This window comes from Metarhizium album (genome assembly GCF_000804445.1).
Source record: "Metarhizium album ARSEF 1941 chromosome Unknown scaffold_1, whole genome shotgun sequence".
NCBI classification, from domain to species: domain Eukaryota; kingdom Fungi; phylum Ascomycota; class Sordariomycetes; order Hypocreales; family Clavicipitaceae; genus Metarhizium; species Metarhizium album.
In genome coordinates this window covers 1,136,798-1,160,751 of record NW_024467575.1, presented here as the reverse complement: position 1 = coordinate 1,160,751, position 23,954 = coordinate 1,136,798, and the positions used below count along the sequence as shown (strand labels likewise).

General features: G+C 51.3%; 1 protein-coding gene across 1 annotated transcript in view; it reads right to left on the bottom strand.

The window, feature by feature from the left end:
- The window catches only part of MAM_00330 (nonribosomal peptide synthase), a gene marked incomplete at both ends in the record, with an annotated part of 30,967 nt that extends 7,013 nt beyond the window's left edge, over positions 1–23,954 (bottom strand). Inside the window, one exon of the mRNA XM_040819129.1 lies at positions 36–23,954. Coding sequence (XP_040682394.1) covers positions 36–23,954 — 23,919 coding nt within the window. The remainder of the gene's footprint in view (positions 1–35) is intronic.

Genomic DNA, 23,954 nt, shown 5'->3' with positions numbered 1-23,954 from the left:
TTCCAGACATTTGATTTGCCTAGGTGTAGACTTACTTCAGTGGGATCCTCGTGGTCCATATCAATAAAAACCAAATCTCCAACAGCGACATTGTCTGCCGCGTCTGCATCGTCCTTTTGGAAAGAGACAATAGTGTTAAATAGTGGCTGTCCAGGGGAAAGCTGAAGATCATGCTGTATATCGGCGAGAGAGCAGTGCTGAAAGGTGAGGTCCTCTAGGACTTGATCGTGGAGACGCTTAACGAATCCCTGCGGTGTTAAATGGCGCGACACATCAGCGCGACAGATCATCATGTTGGCATAGGCGTTGATAGACTCCCCAATGCCGTCAATAGGTAGGTCACGGCCAGAGGCAATGTACCCAAAGGATACAGAATTATTGCTAGCGTACGTTGATAGCAATAGGGCCCAGGCACTTTGGAACACGCTCGCGGGAGTAACAGATTGAGTCTCACAGAAGCGCTGAATGCGTATGAAGTCATCACCGTCAATGTCAGCACCAAATGTGGCGATGGAGTTCCCTGGAGAACACGCTTCGGAGAGCCTAGGAAAGTGGCATGGCTCAAGGCCGGCCAGCTTTTTCTTCCAATATGCCATCTTGTCGGCCCACGGACTGGATTTGAGAGCCCGGACAAAGCTGCGGTTCGTCTCACATAAGGTTTCTGTGCCCAAGATTCCGCTATATGCCTTCGACCAGTCATTCAACATAATGGCGGTAGATGCGCCATCGACAATTGTGTGGCTCATTTCTATCTGGCAGATGATTGTGTCATCGTCCAAAACCTTGCAAAGAACTAGGCGATGAGCTGGTTTGAGCTGCTGATAGTCAACTGAAGGCAATTGTCGAACCATGGTCACAGCCGTTGTCTTGTTGTGAGCCTCGCACACAATGACCTCCCCTTGATATGCTTCAAGGACAGCTTGGGCAAAAGCTGTCCTCTTGTCTACTCCTTCGATAAAAACGCTGCGAAGGGCTGGGTGGCGCGCAACAACGGCCTGCCACGCCTTGGCCAGTACACCAATATCCAGCGGCTGCAGGTTCTTGTGGTGTTTCATCTCGTACGTGAGCAACGTCTTGTAAGCTTCCGGATCCCTTATTTGGCTGAGCAGCATGCCATCAACCATGGGCGAGCAAGGGTAGATGTCAGTGACGATTGTGCTGGTCTCGGATTGCAAGGCCGGAATAATACGATTCTGCAGCTCATCCAGACCCTTATAGTCGAGATTCAAGAACTCATAGTCCGCGATGGTTAGCGAGGACTCGCAGGCTGACAGGGCGCTGCAAAGGGACTGCATTGAGGGTGCAACCTGCGCAATCCAGTCGCGGATAAGATTCTGGTGACTGATGTGTCGGTTCCAAGAGAAGGTAAATTTGGTAAGGCCACCTTCAATGGAAACGTTAATGCTGAAGAGCGCAGAGGCGGGAAGGTCAGAACCGACGTCGAACACATCGTCGAATGCGACATTCTCGAACAACGAATCGTCGGACTCCAACTGCTGGAACTGGCCGTGGTAGTTAAAGAGCACCTCCATGACACAGTCATGAGCCTTAAAGGCTTTGATGCCCTCATCATTGAGATAACGTGAGGTAAAGTAGGCCCAACCGTTTGACGGCAGCTGCCTCCTCATATCCTTGACGACTCTGGCACTATCTGTCGTCGTGCGGCCACGCGATACGTGCATCGGGGTCATTGTGGTAAACCAACCAACCGTTCTAGATAGGTCAATATCAGCTGCCCAGGGCTCTCGGCCATGGCCTTCGTTGAAAATTGTAAGGCCATTACGTGTCTTAAAGACGTCAAAGAATGCATTCCAAACTGAGGCTAGAATCAGATCAACTGGTTCGGTGTTGAATGCCCTGTTGGCTCCTCTGAGCAATATCTCAGTTGTCGCAAAGTCAACCTCGAAGGATTCCTCGACGTGGTCATCGAAGGTATTGGGGGTGGCAGCGGTGTAGTTCCAGAACTCGAGCTCATTATGAACCTCGCTAGACAAGACTCTCTCAGGTGCGAAATTTATCGACCGAGCTTCTTGCTTCTGAAGGTGATGCCAGACCTGAAAGGGAAGCTCCTCAAGGGCAGTACCACCATTGAGCAGGGACTCTAAATCATCTAGTATAATACGCCAGGACACTAAGTCGACAACTAGATGATGAGCAATGAGCGCAAGGTACTGCTCGTTGGATGGGAGGGTGAACATATCGGCGGAGAAGACCAATCCACACTCGATATCCAGCTCTTGGTGGCGCTGGGAGATTATTGACTTGACGGCGGGAAGAGAGTCGACCTGCCAAGATGCAAAGTGGTAGAGGGCATCGCTTGGCTTTGGAACTAGCTGGGCCCAAGAGTTTGTCAATTTATCCAGCTGAAACCGTGCTCTTAACATGGAGTGCTGCTGAACAACCTTGCCGATAGCGATAGCGACTTCATCTGGAAGTACGCGGCGCTTGATCTGAACATAGAAGGCCTGGTTACAGTAATAGCTTGTAGTGTTTACTTTGTTGGGAGGGGACTGGGCAAAGAACCATTGTTGTATTGGTGAAAGGCTGAAAGACTTGTCAAACTCTTCCTCACGGGATGATACTGAACCTTTGGCGACGGTTGCAGACTCGGCGACATCGACCAACCTTTTACTCCTGAGCAATGACGCCACGGACACTAGAATACCAGCAGCGCGGCAATACGGACTGACACGCATGGCGGATATAGAGTCACCGCCATTGGCGATAAAAGATCGCTGCATGTTAACACAGTTGGAAGGAATATTGAGAATGTGACTGCATGCGTCTTGGATCACTTTCTCTGTCGTGGTGACCGGGCTGCTGGATGAGGATCCAGCGTTAGAAATCCTGGTGTACGTTTCTGCGTCGAGGTTACAAAGCCACTCCCCAATTAACTTGCGATCCAGCTTGCCGGAATAGTCGACAGGGATGCTCTTCAATGCCACCCAGACACTTGGAACCATGTACACGGGAACTGAGTTGTCTAGCGCAGCCTGTAGAGACGAAATGTTGTCTTGAACTTCCTGTGCCCTGTCTCTGCCTATGAGATGCAACGCGGTATTGCCCGTGTCACTGTTGCCGTCATCGATCCCATTGATGCTAAAAACACCAACAATTTTGTCTGCATAATGACCAGATTTGGGGATCAGGCAGGCAGCTTGACGTATCGATGGCAATCGCACCATGTGACTCTCGATGTCTTCCAGCTCCACGTGTTGGCCGTGGATCTTCACCTGGGCCTCCTTACGGGCGATAAAGGTCAAGCTGCCGTCTTTATTATAACGGACTAGATCGCCAGTTTTGAACAGTTTTCCTGTGCGACCTGGATGTTCTGGTTCGCCACTACCACAAGTGAGCCATTGTGGGTTGTTGATGAGGGCCGCTTCCGTCGCTTCGGCATCGCCCAGGTAGCCGGCACCGACTAATGGCCCTTCTAGCACGAGTTCACCAACGCTACCGATAGGCACAAGGGTTGTGCCATCCCGCGTATCAGTGACCCATGTGTTGACACCGACGCCTCGTCCAATTCTGGGTTCGTCGGCATCTTCCAGGCAAACCGTACCAACGGTGGCTATTGGTCTACCCTCGCAACAGCCGTACGCGAGTTTCAGGGACACCAATGGAGCCCATCGCCTGGCCATATCGGGGGACAGACGTTCGCCGCACAAGATTAACGTCTCCAGCGACTCGACAGTGCTATTCGGAAGAGCCGTGGCGGCTGACGGGGTAATGTTCATGATGGTGGGCTGCCAGCGGGATACCGAATTCGCGAGGGAGTCCTTATGTTCCCTCTGTGAAGGAACACAAAGGCAGCCGCCGCTGCTAAACACATGTGAGAAGATTTGCCAGGATATAGCAGAGCTATGTGGCATGAAATCGTACACCCTTGAGCTAGGCTTGTATCCCAGGGCATCTTGTTGGTGCTTGACAGCGCTGCTGAAGTTGGCATGGGTTAGTACCGAGGCTTTTGGCGAGTCGCTACTTCCTGCGGAAAACAATATACAGACCACGCTTGATGGCCGAACAACGGGCAGGGGGACGGCAGTTGTTGTAGCCAACATGTGGAGAAGATCGTCATTGACAACGAGAATGGGTTGACTTGTAAGCTTGGCCGCGAACTCTCTAGTCGAACTTGATGAAAGTAGGACTCTTGGTTTCGCCCGTTCCATGATGATCCGGAGGAGGCTTTCTGGCTGAGAAGAATCCATCAAAATGGAGGCTCCTCCAAGTTTCATTATTGCTAACATGGACACTGACGTCCAACGCGACTTTTCAAGATATAAGCCGACGATAACACCAGGTCTAACGCCAAGACTTGCAAGATGATAACACAGTTGGGTGGCAGTTTGCTCCAGCTCGGCATATGTCCAGTCCCCATCCCACGAATTAACGGCATACGCTTCAGGTCGTCTTTGCACTGTCGTCCCGATCAGATGATGAAGGCATGTATCCGCAGTCTCAGGAACGGATGAGTTCCATCGCCAGATCTCCCGCAAGTCCTTCTTGCTGACCATGTCGATGCTACGAAGCGTACTCTCGTAGCCGTGAGGGGCGTTGTCATCAACCAAACTGGCAACATTGGTCTGGAATAGTGACAAGATGCGATGGGCCTGGTCATTGCTGTATCGCGACGGCAGGCAGTTGATGAACAGCTTCGCCCCTTTGGCACCGACTGTCACGCTGATTGCGACATCGTATTCCGTAGGGTCGTCTCCGTCTTCATCGATGAAGTCTAGTTCTTGTCCAGCTAGACCTATTTCAAGGTCATCAATATCTTTCTGGAAAGACATGATCGTATTAAACAACTGTTGCCCAGACGCTATGCCCAACTCATGCTGAATGTCAGCCAGAGAACAGTGCTGGTGCCCCATATCCTCTAAAACCTGGTGGTGGAGATATTCAACGAAACGCTTTTTATCCCACTCTGGTGAGATATCCGCGCGGCAGACCATCATGTTGGCATACGCGCCGATGGCCTCGCCGATACCGGGAACTGCGAGATCTCTACCTGAAGCAACATAACCAAAGCACACACTATGTGTGCCGGTATAAGACGCCAATGTGAGCGACCAGGCTGCGTGGAACAAACTGGCAGGGGTAATTGAGTGAGACTCGCAGAACTTTTGCATGGTAGCAAAGGCTGCGCCGTTGATATCTACCATGGACCAGGATACCACTTCTGAGGGTTCTGAAATTTTATCCAGATGAGGAAACAGACAAGGCTGAAGACCGGCCAGCTTTTTCTCCCAATAAGTCTTTTTGATTTCTGGAATGCTAGAATTCAAGGCTCTTGCAAATCCTCGGCTCGTCTCGTTTAGGCTATCCTTGCCCAGTACGCCATTGTAGGCTTTGGTCCAATCCTCGACGACGATCCCAGTAGATGCGCCGTCAGTAATGGTATGGCTCATTTCGATTTGGCAAAGGATACTATTCGTTTCTAGGACTTGGCAGAGAGAAACGCGGTGAGGGGGCTTGAGCTGCTGATAATTGACCTTGGTGAGGTTTTGTAGCAACGCTCGCGCAGAATCGAGGCTCTCACTCTTCAGAAGCACAACATCACCGCGGTGCTCTCTCAAAACAACTTGGTTAAAGGCCATGCGTGGATCTAGGCTCTCAATAAAGATGCTTCGAAGAGATGGATGACGGGCAATCACCTCTTCCCAAGCTGTAGACAGCCGCTGGACGTTGATGACGCGACTGCCACGTGGTCTGATCTCATAGAACTGAGACGTTTCGTAGAATCCGGCCCCTTTCAATTGACTTAGTAAAATACCTTCCACCATAGGAGAGCAAGGATAAATGTCTTCTACTTCTGTGCTGTTGAGAGCCTCGATTTCAGGAATGATGCGGCTTTGCAGGCGATCCAGAGCTGTGTAGTCAAGACTCAGAAATTCATAGTCGATGAGCGTTGGTTCACTGGACCTAGATATAAGACTCTCACAGATGGAATTCAAAGAGGGTCCTATCTGGTCAATCCACGTTCGTATGAGACTCTGATTGGAGATGTGACGGTTCCAAGCAAATGAAACATGAGTCTGTCCACCCTCAATAGACATATTGATGTTAAATAGGGAGGAGGCGGGCAAATTTGGTCCCACGTCAGAGACATTGTCGAGCGCAATACTGTCGAAGAAGGAATGATCGCGTTCCAGCTGCTGGAACTGACCATGATAGTTGAAAACCATCTCCATGATTGAATCGTGGGGGCCGAAAGCCTCAATACCCTTGCTATTGAGGTATCTAGAAGCAAAGTAGGCCCATCCATTAGCGGGCAGTTTTCTTCTTGCGTCTTTGACCAGTCTAACAATATTGACGCGGTTGTTGCCAATGCTTCGTGACACATGTATGGGGCTCATCGTGGTAAACCAGCCAACTGTTCGAGATATATCGATTTCAGCGTTCCAAGGCTCACGACCGTGACCTTCATTAAACACTGTGAGGCCATGTCGTAATGGAAAGGTATGAAAGAATGCATCCCATACTGCTGATAAGAGCAAGTCAACAGGCTCAGTGTTAAAGGCATTATTCGCTTCTTTTAGGGCGAGCGAGGTGGTATGCTGATCGATTATGAACGTCTTGTCGATATGATCATGGGTTGCATTTGGCGTCTCAGATGTAAAGTTCCAAAATGTTAAATCATTGTTGATGCCTTCCGTGGACAAAACACGGTCTGGGTCAAACCTAGAACTCTTAGCCTCTTCACGTTGTAAGTCGTTCCAAATTTGGAATGGGAGGCTTTCCACTAAGGTCGTGCCGGTGAGAAGAGCTTCTAGGTCATCCAGAATAATTCTCCAAGAGACCAGGTCTATAACCAAGTGGTGTGCTACAAGAATTAGGTACTGCTCTCCCTCGGAAAGCTCGCACAGGTCGGCAGAAAACACGAGGCCTTGTTCAAAGTCCAGACTCTGCTGGCGTTGGGCAGCGAGAGACTGCATCTCGCCCATTGACTTCAGCTTGACAGCGTCAAAGTGGTAGACGGCATCAGTGGCCCGAGGGATGATTTGCATCCAGACATTGTCTCGCTTCTGGAACCGGGCACGTAACATCGAGTGTAGCTCGACAACTTTTGCAATAGCAGTGCGGACTTGCCTGGTATTGACCACTTGGTTAATTCGGACGTAGAAGGATTGATTGCAATAGTAGCCTGCGGTGTTAACAAGATGCTCAGGCGACTGATTGAAGAACCATTGTTGAATTGGCGAAAGAGGGCACAGCTTTCCAAAGTCCTCAGTCCGAGGAAGGATGAAATTTGTCGCAGCCGAGGAGAGCTTAGCGACTTCAGACAAAGACCTGGCCTTCAGTAAAGTAGCAACAGAGAAGACGACATTAGCGGCGCGGCAATGCGGGCTCAGCCGCATCGCGGAAATGGAATCACCGCCATTAGCCACAAAGGAGCGTTGAAGGTTGATTTCAGGAGCTGGGATATTTAGAATCAGGCTACACGCATCTCTGAGAACGCGTTCCGCCTCAGTTTCTGGTTCCCGGCAAGCGAGGTTATTGTCAATGCTGGAAAGCTTGCCATACGTCTCTCGGTCCATATCAGCAAGCCAATGTTCAACTTGCTTGCGATTAAGCTTGCCAGATGGGTTGAGTGGAATTTCCTTCAGCGCAATCCACTTAGTAGGGACCATGTACGAAGGAAGAGAGCTCTCAAGGATGCTCTGCATGGCTGCAATGTAGTCCTGGATGCTCGCAGTAGAATCCTCAAGTACGATTTCCGTGCTAAGCTGTGACGCTGGGGTAGTGGAATCTTCTATCGAGTCCCAAGTGCTGCTGGTAAGATCTGTATCGGGGGATGCTGAGCTTGAAACGCTAGCGAGAGAAGGTGAAAGTTGACCCGAGGCGGCGACCACTTCGTCAAGGGTCTGCTGGAGTTTTTGAAGACTGAACACGCTGACAAGTGTATTAGCCCAAAGGCCAGTCTTGGGAAGCAAACAGGCTGATTGTCTGGTTAGATGATGGCGCATAATATGATTTTCGATATCGCCCAATTCAACACGTTGACCATGGATCTTGACCTGAGCGTCTTTACGGCCAACAAATGTCAGGGTGCCGTCTTCATTATAGCAGACCAAGTCACCGGTTTTGTATAAGCGGCCTTCGCGGCCAGGGTGTCCTGGAGCCCCCCGCGTCAACCAGGGCGGGTTGTTGATGAAGACAGAGGCGGTCTTTTCAGGGTCCCCGAGATATCCAGGTCCTACGAGTGGCCCCTCAAGCATCAACTCGCCAACGCTTCCCACGGGCACCAAAGAATCTCCAGTCGTCGTGTCCACAACCCATGTGTTGACACCTCTGCCTCTGCCGATGCTTGCTCCGTTGAAATTGACAGGGTCGACATCCGCGACGGTAGATGTCGGCGTACATTCACAAGGACCGTATGAATTCTTGACATTAACCAGCGACGCCCATCTTTTGGCATATTCTTCTTGAAGCCTCTCGCCCCCAAGCACTAGGGTATCCAGGCTCTTAAGCGTCGACAAAGGAAGCACCATAGCCGCAGAAGGTGTGAGCTCACTATGTGTAATCCTAAAGCGTTCGATGGAACCTGCAAGATCATCGCGACGCTCAGCTTCAGACGGAATGCATAAACATCCACCACAGTCAAAAGTGGCAAGCATATTCTGCCATGACGTGTCAAAGGCGTATGATGCGAAGTCGTAGACCCGGGGATTAGGTATACTGTCAAAATTGTGACAACTATGCTGGTGAAGCATGGCGCTGCTGAAGTTGGAATGCGTAATACGCACGCCTTTAGGCGTGCCAGTACTGCCAGAGGTAAACACAACGTACAGCGTGTTGGAAGGCTGCACCTTTGGTAGGGACTCGAATGCCGGCATTTCCAGAGAAGATAGCAGCTTGTCGTCGATGACGACCACAGGATTGCCTGCCGACAGTTTGGTAGCCAAAGCTTCATTTGCTAGAGATGATAGGATGAGCATTGGCTGAACTTGTTGCACGATGCTGACAAGGCGATCCTCTGGCAGGTTTGGATCAATAGTGACGCAAACCCCACCTGCTTTCATCACGCCAAGAATTGCTATAGGAGTCTGTTTTGATTTTTCGAAGCACAGAGGAACAATGACTTCAGGGCCGATTCCAAGACGCTGGAGGTGATGGGCCAATCGCGTGGATAAATCGTCAAGCTGTCTGTAATTCCAGTCTCCATCCCAGGCGCAGATAGCGGGAGCATCAGGCTGTTTCTGCGACATGGCAATGACCATTTCGTGCACTGGGGTTTCGACTGTCTCTGGTACAGAAGCATTCCATCCCCAGATATCTTCGAGGTCTTCCTTACTAACCGTCTCGATATTTGTAAGCCTCATTTTTCGTTGTTCTGGGTCGCACAATAGTCGCAAGACATGCTCGAGCTGGCCAGCAAGTTTTTCAATCTGATGTGGATTCATAATGTTGTTATCAAACTCAATCCTCAACGTCATGCCATGGTGCGCCAAGTCACATTCAATGGTAATGGCATGGGTGTCGAATTGAGCAAGCTGGTCCTGCTCCTCGTCCTCATCTTGTGGGCCTTTGCGGGCAAAAATCTGGGTTTCAAGTTGCTGAGACTCTTCAGGAGGGTGTATCAGCAACAGTGTCTGAAAGTCACAGGCCTGTCTGGCATTGACGCCCATTTGACGGATTCTTTGTAGGCCGGTCTGCTCAAAATCAGCCATTTCAACCAGTTGCTCCTGAACCTGGTTGAGACACGATTCAACCGATTGCTCCCAATTAAAGGCCACTCGAACAGGTACAGTTGCCAGGGTAGGGCCTGTCATTTCGTCCACTTCATGCACAGCGGCTTGCCGACCGTTCACTGTGACACCAAACACCACATCAGCTGAGTTTGTGTATCTGGCAACTAGGATAGACCACGCTGTGCGTATGGTAGTTGATGCTGTAATGTCGGTCTTGGGCCAGTGCAAGCCATCGATATAATAAGTGACAGATGAATTTGCAGTTGGCTGGTATGTAGGCGAAGGTAGAGCAGGGAACACCTGCGCCTCCGATCCTTCGAATTGCGTTTGCCAGAACCGCTTGGTGCGTTCCTCGTCGACATTGATGATGTGTTTCACAAAGCGCTGGAAGGGCGGAGCTTCCCGGAGAGCCACCTCTCCCTTGTATGCCAGTTCTAGCCTGTCCATGATGCGCGGCATGGACCATCCATCATAGAGTGCGTGATGCACAGTCCATATGAAGACGAAACGCTGCTTGTGATCAGGCACATTGGTGACAGCGTATCGTACAAGAGGCTTGCCCATGCCCATGACGACCCTTTCATCCGCCTGTTGATATTCGCTCACACTTGAGCATTGAGACCAAGAGTCAAATTCCTTCAGAACAGCCTGTACTAGGCCCTGGCCGGGCAGGTCCACGATCCGGGTACGAAGAATCGGGGTCTTCTGTAGCACTTCCTCCCAAGCTCTTTTCAAACGAGTGATATCAGTCGCCGCTTTCAGAGGCAGCACATACTGGGCGACGTAATCGCCAGCTCTCTTAGCTGTCAGTGCTAGAAGGCCTTCTTGCAATGGGGTGCAGGGAAAAACGTCCTCAATTTTGCTGCCATCGACCTGACACAAGTTGGCAACTTGATCAAGAGCCGCTTTAGCATCGATAGTAGGTTTGAGCAGCGAGAAAGGCTGGATAGTCTCAGACACAGCATCAGAGAGCTTTCCGACGACTTTTGCTAGATCGCTCAACTTAGGCTGCTTGAAGATGTCGGTGACGGTAAGTGCAAGTCCCTCATCGCGGGCGATGCCTACCAGCTTCATAGCTCCAATAGAGTCACCTCCGATACGAAGAAAACTATCATCGGCGCTGATAGAGTCGGCGCTGATGCCAAGAACAGATGCCCAGAGGGTTTGCAGACGTCTCTCCATAGCGGTGCTGGGATGCTTATACTCGCCGCTGCGAGAGTTGAGTGCCATCACTTCTTCGAACGTCAGCCGCTGGCCAATTTCACGCAGTCGACGGCGGTCAGTCTTTCCGGTTGCCGTCACAGGTGCCTCATCCAGTAAAAGATAAGCGGACGGAATCATATAGCCTGGAATTCGTGCGGCAAGTCTCTCGTTGAGACCAGCTGTAATTTCGCTAGTCTGCTCGGACTGGCGCCTAGCAGTCATTGCTGCCCCATCATCAACATGAATGAATGCCAGTAGTACGGATTTTTCGCCATTTTTGGGCTTGATAACTTCAGCAAATACCTGGACCGGCCCATTGTAGATAAGATTGTTCCGAACGTGGTGCTCAACATCTCCAAGCTCTAGTCGCTGGCCATTAACTTTTACTTGAGCATCCTTGCGGCCTACAAAGGTCATGCTTCCGTCAATATTATATCGTACCATGTCCCCCGTCTTGTATAGTCGCCCTCTACGGCCGACTTGGCCGGGTGCTCCGTGAACCAGCCAAGCCGGGTCCTCGATAAAGGACTCCTGGGTTTTCGCAACATCATTCAGGTAACCTGCGCCGACAAGAGGCCCTTCGAGTAGAAGCTCACCGACAACACCAATTGGTACAAGTTTGTTGTGGTTGTTGGGCTGCACAATCCAGGTGCACATGCCAAACCCTGGACCTATACTGGCAGCAGTCGTATCAGCTTTGCCCACCGCTGCAAATGTCGCCTTGACACTGCACTCTGCAGGACCATAGGTGTTCAGAACAGTGGCCCTTTCAGCCCATTGCGTGGCAAGATGAGTCGTCAATGTCTCGCCACTGAATAGCAAGTGGTCTAGAGTTGTGAGGTCGGCTGGGCGCAGAGTGCTGGCAACTGATGGGGTCAAATCAGCAAAATTTGCCCTGTACGAGATGAAGGAGCCGGTGATGTCGTTTGAGGTTTCATTTTCAGATGGAATGCACAGGCAGGCGCCAGAGGTCATAGTGTGTAAGAAGTTAGACCAAGTGACATCAAACGCATACTTGACGAAGTCATACACGCGTGATGTGCTTCTAAAACCTAATGCTTCCTGCTGGTAGTGAATAGCGCTGCAGAAGTTAGAATGTGTGATCATCACGCCCTTGGGAACTCCAGTGCTGCCGGACGTGAAGACAATGTACAACTTGTTGTCTGGCTTGACATCTGGTAGCGAACCGGAGGCGATGCTAAGCTTCGCAAGATGTGCCGCGCTGACGGGCACCGTGACACAGTCTGTCAGCCGCTTGGCCCTCTCCTGATTTGCCAACGATGTCAAAGTAACTACAGGCCTAACCTGTTGTATGATGCTGCGTAGACGTTCCTCCGGGAGAGTGCTATCTAGAGCTACTGATGCACCGCCTGCTTTCATAACAGCAAGCATGGCCACAGGCATCCATTTTGATTTCTCAAAATATAGAGGCACAATGACGTCTGGACCAACTCCCAAGTTGGCCAAGTGGTGGCTAAGTTTCGTGGCAATGCCATCAAGCTCAGTGTAGGTCAAATCACCATCCCACGCGCAGATAGCGGGCGCATGGGGCCTTTTCCGGGCCACATCCGTAATGGCATCGTGTATCAGTCCATGAATAGCCTCAGGCGCTGCCTCATTCCACCTCCAGATGTCTTGCAGGTCTTTCTCGCTGATGGTATCCATCGCAAACAGTTGATTTGGCAATTTGTTGACAGCCGAAGAGCCAACCTTGTCATCGCTAACAAGGAATGTGACCATCTTCTCCAGTAGCGAAACGACACTGCGCGCCTGGTCATTAGATAGGCACGATAGTCGATGATCGACCGTGAAACAGACTGAAGTGTTGGTGTGTCTGATGCTGATCGTGATATCATATTCGGTCGGATCTTCCCATTCAAGGTCAACAAATACCAGATCCTCTGTCTCCATGCCTTCGCCAAGATTATCATTGTCCCTTTGGAAGGATATGATAGAGTTAAAGAGATTCTGGCCAAATGGTAGGCCTAGCTCGTGTTGTATATCAGCAATTGAGCAATGCTGAAAGCCAAGGTCTTCAAGGACTTGATCGTGGATGTAGTTGATCAGGTCCTCCCCGCTCCATTCTCGAGAAGTTTCCGCACGGCAGATCATGACGTTGGCAAATGCACCGATAGATTCCATGATGCCCCCAACAGAGAGATCTCGGCCGGATGCAAGGTAGCCGAAGCAGACAGAGTCAGAGCCTGTGTAGGCAGACAGGGTAAGAGCCCAGGCGCCCTGGAACAAGCTGGCCGGAGTGACCGACCGAGCCTCGCAGAATTGCTGAATGCGGTGGAAGGTTTCAGGGCCAATCTCCAACGTAGTCACTCCAGTAACGTGCTCATTTGCTGCTGAGCTGGCTTCCGCAAGTCGTGGGAAGTGACAAGGCTCCATGGCAGACAGTTTTTTCTTCCAGTAAGCCATCTTATCGACTTTAGACACTGAAGTGAGAGCCAGCGCAAGCCCGTGGCTGATATCCACGAGTTCACTCACGTCAAGCTCTCCTGAGTAGGCTTTGGCCCAGTCTTGCATCGTGATGACTGTTGAAGCACCGTCGGAGATGGCGTGACTCATTTCAATCTTGCAGACAACACGATTATCGCCCGGTATGGTACAGAGCACCAGTCTGTGGGCCGGCTTGTCCAGGCTGTAGTTGATACTGGGGAGCTCCTTAAGCCTCTCAAGAGCTGACTCAAAGCTTTGGCTTTCAACGAGGACGACATCCCCGCGGCAAGACTTGAGCACAACAGAGTTGAATGCAACTGAAGCATCCATACTATGAATGAAAACAGTTCGCAAAGCGGGGTGTCGAGCGACGACGGCATGCCACGCGTCAACTAGAGCATTAATATTAATTTTGTGAGATCCACGAGATCTTATCTCCCAGGTCTGAGAGGTTTCATACGAGCCCGTTCCTTTCATTTGACTGAGAAGGATTCCATCAACCATTGGAGAAGATGGGTATACCATGTCAACTTGTGTCTCATTTAATGCCTCGATGTGATGTAAAATGTTCCTGTGAAGCTCGTCAAGCCCTCTATAATCAAGCTTGAGAAACTCATAATCGCAGAGCGTGCGCTCAGGACCTTTTTTGGAGAGCTCAAAGCAAATTGATTGCAGCGAGGGGTTGATTTGCCCTATCCATGCTTCGATCATCTTTTGGTGAGCCAGGTGCCGATTCCAGGAGAAAGAAAATTTGGTGATTCCAGCTTCAATGACAACGTTAATGTCAAATAAAACTGATGTTGGTAGGGACGGTCCAACTGGCGATACGCTGTCGTCAAAGTTGACGACTTCGAAGAGAGAGTCAGAGCGCTCTAGCTGCTGGAACTGGCCGTGGTAGTTAAATTGTACTTCCATAGTTGAGGCATGCGATTCAAAGGCCGCTATGCCTTGGCTATGTAGGTGTCTTGATACCCAATAAGCCAAGCCGTTGGAGGGAAGCCGCCTTCGTGCATCTTTGACCAGCCTTGTGATATTAGCAAGGCTATTTCCTTCCCCTCGGGAGACGTGAATAGGACTAATTGTCGTAAACCAGCCGACAGTGCGGGACAAGTCAATATCCGCGGTCCATGGTTCGCGGCCATGGCCTTCGTTGAAAATAGTCAGGCCCTCTCGCTGATGGAATACATGAAAAAAGGCGTTCCAAATAGAGGAAAGTATTAGATCAACAGGCTCTGTGCCGTAGGCAGTATTAGCATCCTTAAGTAAAAGCGATGTTGTGGCCCTATCTATCTCAATCTTCTTTTCAATGTGGTCCGTGGCAGTATTAGAGATGTGCTCTGTAAAGTTCCAGAACCTGTGATCATTATGCACATTTTTAGTAGAGAGGACCTTCTCCGGCATGAACCTAGGTGCCTGGGCCTCGGTACTTTGCAGCTCGCTCCAGAGCTGAAAGGGGAGACCATCTAGGAGGGTCTTTCCAGTAAGTAACGCCTCGAGGTCATCCAGGATAATACGCCACGAAACGAGATCAACGACTAAATGGTGGGCGATGAAGGTTAGATATTGATCGCCAGATGGTAGGTTATATACGTCTGCCGCGAATACCAGACCACGCGTAATGTCTAGTGTCTGGTGTCTCTTGTGCGTGTGTGCTTTGATTTCATGTATAGACTGAGCTTCTCCGGAGCCGAAATGATAAATACCATCAGACGGCTTAGGGACACTCTGCATCCAACCGCTTTTGGACTGTTCAAATTTGGCACGAAGCATAGAGTGACGCTTGACAATCGTGCTTACGGCTAAAGACACCACTTCGGTCAAGACAGGGCGGATAACCCTCACGTAGAAACCTTGGTTGCAATAGTAGTCCTTGTCAGTGAGAGTCTCGGAAGGCGTTTGGGCGAAAAACCATTTCTGAATGGGCGACAACGCAAAGGCTCTGCCGAAGTCCTCTCTACATTCCTTCGCGGGATTGACCTTAGAATCAGAAGCAATGGTAGAGAGCCGTGCCACATCGGCAAGCGATTTGCTTCTCAGTAAAATGCCAACGGAGAAGACAAGGCTTGCGGCACGGCAGTGGGAAGAGAGACGCATAGCCGAGATGGAGTCGCCACCATTTGCAACAAAGGAACGCTGGAGGTTCACTTCAGAAAAAGGTATGTTGAGAATAGTGCTGCAAGCTTCGCAGAGGATACGCTCCGCGTCTGTCCTAGGCTCGTGGGTTGCAGTTGTGACGGCGCTATAGTTTATTCTGGCAAACATGTCTGAGTTCATACGAACCAGCCAGTCATTAACAGCACGTCGATTGAGCTTGCCTGAAGGGTTCAGGGGGATATCTTTGATGGCGATCCAAAGACACGGGACCATGTACGATGGCAGAGCCTCGCCCAACAGAGTCTCCAAAGCGCAAATGTGTTCCTGGACAACAGTAGAGTCCTCTCGGCCGATAAGTTCGATATGAGGCGAATTGTCGGCCTGGTAGATGCCCTCTAAGCTGAAGACTCCCACCAGCTTCTTGGCACAAGGGCCGGACTGAGGATATAAGGCCGCAGCGTGGCGCGTGAGTGGATGACTAGCCATGTGGTTCTCAACTTCACCGAGCTCGACTCGCTGGCCGTTGATCTTGACTTGGGCATCCTTGCGGCCGACATATAAAAGAGTTCCGTCAGAATTATACTTTACGAGGTCGCCAGTCTTATAAAGTCGACCTTGGCGTCCAGAATGCCCAGCTCCGCCGCGCAGAAGCCACAGAGGATCGCGAATAAAAACTTCGTTGGTCTTTGCTTCGTCGCCTAGATAGCCATGGCCGACGAGAGGACCTTCCAGAACAAGCTCACCAGTAGCACCAACCGGAACAAGTGCATTGTGATCCTTGGAATCCACAATCCAACTAAGCATACCAATACCACGCCCAATAGTCGGTTCGCCCATCAGATTGGGACTGATAGTTGCCACAGTCGCGGTGGGTGTGCACTCGCATGGTCCGTAACATAGCTTCAAGTCGACGATTGCTCCCCATCTCTCAGCATACTCGCGAGACAGCCTTTCACCACCCAGGATCAATGTGCGCAGAGACTGAATGGTGCTGCTCTGTAAGGCTGTTGCGGCAGACGGGGTGATATCAAGGATTGTAGGCTTAAATCGGTCGATAGACCCTGCAAGGTCGTCTCTACGCTCGTTTTCGGACGGGATGCACAGGCAGGCGCCAATAGTAAATGTGTGCATGAAATTATTCCACGCCGTATCAAAGGCGTACGAAGTAAAGTCGTATACCCGAGCATCGGGGGTGTATCCCTGAGCAAGCTGCTGATGCCGCACGGCGCTGCATACATTTGCGTGTGTTAGTATAGCGCCCTTGGGTATACCGGTGCTTCCCGAGGTGAAAATCAAGTACGCTTTGTTCCATGGTTGGACTTGCGGAAGTCTTCCCAGCATCTTTTCACTGCGTGTTTTCTCTAGACGTTTGCTGCTAACAACAATGATTGGTGCGTTGGTGAGTTTGTTTGCGAGCTTCTCGTTGCTCCTAGAGGACACCACCACAACAGGCTTGATCTGGTCAATAATGGCTTGAAGACGATCCTTCGGCTGACGAGAGTCCATTAAAACTGACGCGCCGCCGGCTTTCATAACTGCCAACATTGCAATTGGGGTCCATTTAGACTTTTCAAAGTAAAGAGGAATAATTTTCTCGGGACCGACACCAACTCCAGCAAGATAGAGGGCCAGATCCGTAGAAATGTCATCGAGTTCACGATAGGAAAAACCGCCATCCCAGGCATGAACGGCCGGCACATCCGGAAGCGTCTTAGCTGTCTTTGAAATGATCTCGTGAAGGCAGGTGTCAAGAACTTCGGGGCAGGTGTCGTTCCATTTCCAAATATCCCGCATGTCTTGGTCACTCACTGCGTTTATGCTGGACAAATCCTTGCTAGCATTTTCCGGCATGCAAATCTGTCGAATGATATGCTCAAACTGGCTGGCCAGCCTTTGAACTTGCTCGGCGTCCATGATATTGGCATCGTACGCGATACGCAGTCTCAATCCCTGTCGTTCCAGACTACATTCCATTGTCAAAGCGTGCGTGTCGTGCTCAGTCACATTAGTGTCGTCCTCTCCATGCTCATCTCGTCTGCTGATGAACCAGCGGCTGGCTGTATTCTTGTCCTCCTCATCCTCAACGGGATGCACAACGAGCAAAGTTTGAAACCCACACGCTCTTTCAGCTTCAGTACTCACGCGGCGGATGCGTTGCAATCCCGTTTGTTCAAACGTCGTCATTTCCACTGCTTGGGTCTGAACTTGACGTAAGAGATGCTCTACAGTCATCTTGGTCCAGTCGAAAGCAACTCGCACTGGAACTGTGGCAATAGTAGGTCCAATCATTTTCTCAACATCTAGTACTGTAGCCTGTCGGCCAGAAACAGTTACACCAAAGACGATATCGGAGCTATCGGTGTACTTAGCAGCTAAGACTGACCACGCAGCCCGTATTAACAAGGAAGGTGTTACATCCGACTTCGGCCAGAGTATATCTTGCATACGATGCGTGATAAAGGAGTTGGACATTGGCTGGTATGTGGCAGAGGGAAGCGACGGGAAGATCTGAGCTTCGGAACTCTGGAATTGCTCATCCCAGTAAGATGCGACGAGACTCTGATCAATGTCCATAATATGCTTCACAAAGGTCTGAAGAGGGGGCGAGGAAGAAAGAGCACTGCCTTCGGTCAAACCATAGGCAGCTTCAAGATTTTTCAGCATCAGTGAAATAGACCAGCCGTCATAGAGAGCATGATGTATGGTCCAGACAAAGAAGCGACTGCTGTTGACTGGGTCTTGAAGCACGGCGAATCGTACCAATGGCGTGCCCAGGCCGGTAGTAAGCTTCCTGTCAGCTATGTCATAATCTTCGAGGCTTATTGATTCATCCTTCCGTGACCAGGTGGTCGGCTCGTTGATAATGGCTTGAACCAAGCCACGCTCGCTAAGATCAACAATTCTGGTCCTCAATATCGGTGTTGCGGAAACGACAGCCTCCCAAGCTTTTATAAACTGATCGGTGCTAACACTGGGAAGAAGCGGGTAGATAAACCTTGCAACATAGTCACCAGGTCTCTTCGCTGTCAAGGCGAGCAAGCCCTCCTGAAGTGGTGTGCAAGGAAATGCATCTGCAACTTGACTGGCTCCAACGTTGCACTTGTCTGCGATTTTCTCTTTCAGAGATTCGAGGCCTTCTCCCAGATTTAGCAGCGCAAAAGGCTCAAGTTGATGGCTATCTTTACAGCTGGCACCAACAGCTTCTTCGACAACTACTGCGGCCAAATCGCTCAGAAGCGGGTGCTGGAACACATCGGCAACAGAGAGGGTAATGCTCTGCTCACGAGCTGCAGCTACAAGCCTCATGGCCGTAATAGAATCACCTCCCAAGCGGAAGAAGCTGTCGTCGGCGGCGATGATTTCAGCGTTCAAGCCCAGAACGGCAGCCCATAGTCTCTGCAGGCGCTTCTCGGTGCTGGTAAATGGCTGTGATCGCCCGGAAGAACGGGGCATGTTGGTTCTCATGATGCCCTCCAGAGTCAACTGTTGGCCCATGGCGCGGAGCTTACGGCGATCAATCTTTCCGGTAGGGGTGACGGGGATGTTTCTGACAGGAATGTAAGCCGATGGAATCATATAAGCCGGTACGCGCGCGACAAGTCTGTCGGGAAGGGCAGCTGTAATCTTTCCGAGCTCGCTGTGCATGGCCTCGTCATCGCCGGGGACGGTGACGATATCGATTTGAATAAAGACGACGAGTATCGCATTGCTGCTATCCTTAGGCTTCACAACCTCTGCGACGACGTTTATATCCTGATTATGGAGAATGCTAGACTGTACGTGGTGCTCAACGTCGCCTAGTTCCACACGCTGGCCATTAATCTTGACCTGCGAATCCTTCCTCCCGAGAAAAACTAGGTTTCCGTCTGTATCATATCGTGCAAGATCTCCAGTCTTGTACAGGCGGCCGTGACGACTACCACGATTAGCACATCCGTCCAAGAGCCATGCTGGATCGGTAATGAAGGCGGCCGCGGTCTTTTCATCTTCCCCAAGGTAGCCGGCCGCGACGAGCGGGCCTTCCAGCAGAAGCTCGCCGACACAACCCAGAGGAACAAGCTTGGAGTGGTCAAACGGCTCTACGAGCCATGTGCGCAGACCCAAGCCTGCACCAATACCTATTTGCTGATGTTTGCCGGAGCTCGAAGCCTTGTGGACGGTGACTTGTTGGGCTGTGCTAAACGTGGTGCACTCTGTAGGGCCGTACAGGTTTGTCACGGCACACTCCGGATGCAAGCCGCCTACATCATCAGCTGAAAGGGCCTCTCCGATGAAATGTATGTGTCTTAGGCCCTCTAGGGGCCGCAGATCGAGCCCGCGAATGGTGGACGGCGTAAATATGGCGGTGTTGGCGCCAAGACGAGTAATGGCGCCAAGAGGGTCGTTGCGGCGGTCTTCGTTGCTTGGAATACACAGGCAGCCTCCGGCAGAGAGACCCTGGAGAAGATTGCACCAAACCACATCGAACATATATGATGCGAAGTCATATATCCGGGACTGCTTAGTAAATCCGAGTGTTTCACGCTGGTGTCGAATGGCGCTCGTCAAGTTCGCGTGAGTGACGACGACGCCCTTGGGGGCGCCAGTACTGCCAGATGTAAAGACGACATAGAGCGTGTTGGACTGACTGACTGTAGGCAATGCAGTTCCTGCTGTCGTCGGTGTTTTTGGTGTTCTTGCTCCGTGCGCCTGAGGCAGACTGGCCAGGTGCTGCTCGCTGACCACCACCACAGACAGGTGCGGAACCAGGCGGCGGGCCAGATCCTGATTGGCTATCGACGTTAGCATAACAACCGGGCTTACCTGTTTCACGATGCTGCTTAATCGATCTTCTGGCTGCGCGTAGTCAATGGCGACAGACGCTCCTCCAGCCTTCATCACGGCCATCATTGCCACAGGCATCCACCTCGATTTCTCAATACACAGCGGGACGACGACCTCCGGGCCGACTCCCAATGCAACGAGGCGATGAGCCAGACGCGTTGATACATCATCAAGCTCGCGGTACGTCCAGTCGCCATCCCACGCGCATACCGCCTGTGCCTCTGGCTGCTGCCTCGTCGTCTCGGCAATTAGATCGTGCACGACGCCATCAGCGGTATCGGGCACCGTCGAGTTCCAATGCCACATTTGCTGGAGATCCTCACGACTGACCAAGGCGACGTCTTCCAGCTTTTTTTGGGCCGATTCAGCGCTACATAGCTGACGGACAACATGTTCGAGCTGCCTCATCAGGATGGCTATTTGCTTACCACTGAGCACGGCAGAGTCGAATCTGGTTAAACAAACAACGCCCTGATCTCGGAGATGACACTCCAGAGACAGCGGGTACGTGCGGAACTCGGCCATGTCGTCGTCGAGAGACCAGTGTTCATGATCACTGTTGGGCGAAAAAAGACTGTCATGGATTGCCTTCTCCTTCTCGTCCGCCGCCGGCTGGATCACGAGCAGCGTTTGGAAATCACAGGCTCTCTCAGCTTCGGGGCTGACTAGCCGTATCCGTTGTAGGCCAGTCTGTTCAAACGCCGTCATGTCGACAACCTGCCTCTGAATTTGAAGAAGCAGCTCTTCAATAGTCTTCTTCTTGTCCAGAACAATTCGAACCGGTACCGTTGCAATTGTAGGGCCAGTCATCTGATCTACGCCTGGCAGGGAAGCCTGCCTACCGCTTACTGTGACCCCAAACACGGTGTCGCTCGCGTTGGTATGGCATGAGGTGACAATGGACCAGGCAGCTCGCAACATGGTCGATGCGGTCACGCCCATCATCTTTGGCCACTGCAGTTTCTCGATCGCGTGAGTCACCAGCTTATCAGATCTCGGCTGGTAGCGCGGTGATGGCAGGACTGGGAAGGTCTGCGCTTCAGAATTCTCGAATTGGGCAGACCAGAACTTGGTCGCCTGACCTTGCTGCATATCAAGAATGTGCTTTACGAAGCACTGGAATTGGGGTGAAGGCAGCAACGCTCTCTCACCAGTATAAGCTTCAGCAAGACGCTCTAAAAGAAGTGGCTTCGACCACCCGTCGTAAAGCGAGTGATGAATCGTCCATACAAAGAACCGTCTGATCTCCTCGCCGTACAGCTCCTGGAACAGCGCAAATCGAACCAGGGGCTTACCCAAGCCTGTTGTGAGCTTCGCATCCTCTTTTTGGTACTTCTCCAGATTTGTTTCACCATCCTTGAGTGTACAATCTGTTGGCTGGTCCAGGACCACTTGCACCAGTCCTTGTTGGCTCAGGTCGACGATACGAGTTCGAAGAATAGGGGTCATCGCCACAACCTGCTCCCAGGCTTTCTTCAGACGGTCTATGTCCACTGTAGGCTGCAGCTGGAAGATATGTCGAGAGACATAATCACCCGGATGCTTGGCCGTCAGGGCCATCAAACCCTCCTGGAGAGGCGTGCATGGAAAGACATCCTCGATGTCAGCAATGTTGACGCCACAGGCGTCAGCAACTTGGCTTCGCGCCAACGTCACATCGATATGGTCTTTCAGTAATGAAAATGGGTAAATGTAGTTGCTAGTCTCGGAATGTTCGCTAACAACGTCTGCCATCTCGCACAGCACTGGATGATTGAAGATGTCGGCAACACTGAGCGACAGACCGCGCTCTCGCGCTGCTCCGGCTAATTTCATGGCTGCAATTGAATCTCCACCGAGGCGCAAAAAGCTGTCATCAGTACCGATACTGACGACATTCAGGCCAAGAACATGGGACCAGAGTTCTTGTAGGCGGAACTCTATGTGCCTGGTTGGTTTCTTCTTCTCGGAAACAGGCGAGCCTCGGGCCATGAAATCCTCTACTGAGTAAGCTTCGCACATTTCCTTGAGCTTGCGCCTATCGGTTTTACCATTGGCATTTTTAGGGAAGGCCGCTAATGGGATGTAGGCAGTAGGAATCATGTACGCAGGAACAGCGGCGGCCAGTCGATCGTTGAGTCCATGGATGACTCTCTTCAGCTCCGCTTCTAGCCCGTCTTCACCTTGGCTGGCAGCTTGTGTCGATATTTGCATGAAAGCAACGAGCAGAGGTTTATCGCTACCGAACGGGGTTACCAGCTCAGCGGCTACCTGCACATCCGCACCATCAACGGCATACGTTCGCACGTGATGTTCAATGTCGCCTAATTCCACCCGCTGTCCGTTGATCTTAACTTGCGAGTCTTTTCTCCCGATGAAAGTCAGTTGCCCGTCCGCCTCATAACGTACAAGATCGCCGGTCTTGTACAATTGGGCTGGACGTTGGCGTTCCAGCGGGACTGCCGGTCCGGCCACTAGCCATTTCGGAGCCTGGATGAATGCTTCAGCTGTTTTCTCAGCATTGCCGATATATCCAGCTCCCACACATGGACCCTCCAATATCAATTCACCAATGGCCCCAATGGGCACCAGCTTGTCGTGACAAGACGGGTCGACAATCCATGTGCAGAAGCCAACACCACGGCCAATGGAAGTGCCCAAGGACTTCTTATTGACATCATCGTTCAAGACAACCAGAGTAGCCCCAACCGTACATTCGGCCGGGCCATATAGATTGATGACACGAGTATGCTGTGCCCACTGTGAAGCCAGATGGCTGGTCAGGGCCTCACCAGCGAAAATCACATGTTTTAGTATGCCATTCAAATCGGATGGGCGGATCATGCTGCCGACAGACGGCGTAATATTAAGATAGTTTGCGTTATATGCTCGTATTGAGCCAACAAGATTACTAAGAGCTTCTTGCTGCGAAGGGATACAGAGGCAACCGCCGGCAGTTATGGTGTAGATAAAATTGGACCAAGTGACATCAAAGGAGTATTTCGCAAAATCGTACACTCGCGAGGAACTGGAGTAGCCTAACACGGCCCGCTGGTGGTGGATCGTGCTGCAAAAGTTGGAGTGGGTAATAATAGTGCCCTTTGGGGTGCCAGTACTGCCAGAAGTGAAGACAAGGTAGAGCTTGTCCCACGGTTGTACCTCTGGCAATGTGCTGGCGATGTCGGGAGTTGTACTAGTCTCATCGACTACCAGGACAGGCTGTGTGGTGAGTCGTCCGGCAAGCTCGGTAGTCCAAGGGGATGAGAGTATTAAAATCGGCTTGACTTGTCGGACAATGCTATAAAGTCTGTCGTAAGGTAGCGTCGTCTCTAGGGCAACTGATGCACCGCCAGCTTTCATGACAGCAAGCTTAGCAATCGGCGTCCATTTTGACTTCAGGAAGCATAGAGGAACAATGACATGTGGGCCGACGCCCATATGCACGAGTCGGTGTGCTAGGTTTGTTGAGAGTTCGTCAAGCTGGCGATAGGTCCAGTTCCCGTCCCAGGCGCAGACTGCTTGCTCTTCAGGCTGCAATTGCACCCTGTGCGTGATGAGATCATGGACACGACCGTCCACGACCTCTGGGAAAGACTCGTTCCATTTCCAAATGACTTGTAGATCTTGAAGGGTGGCGGTCGTGTTTTCGGCATGTTGAGGTACGTTGTCGTGTAGCGATGAAAAGTTCTGCACGTCTGTTTGTGCAGCTGCCGACAT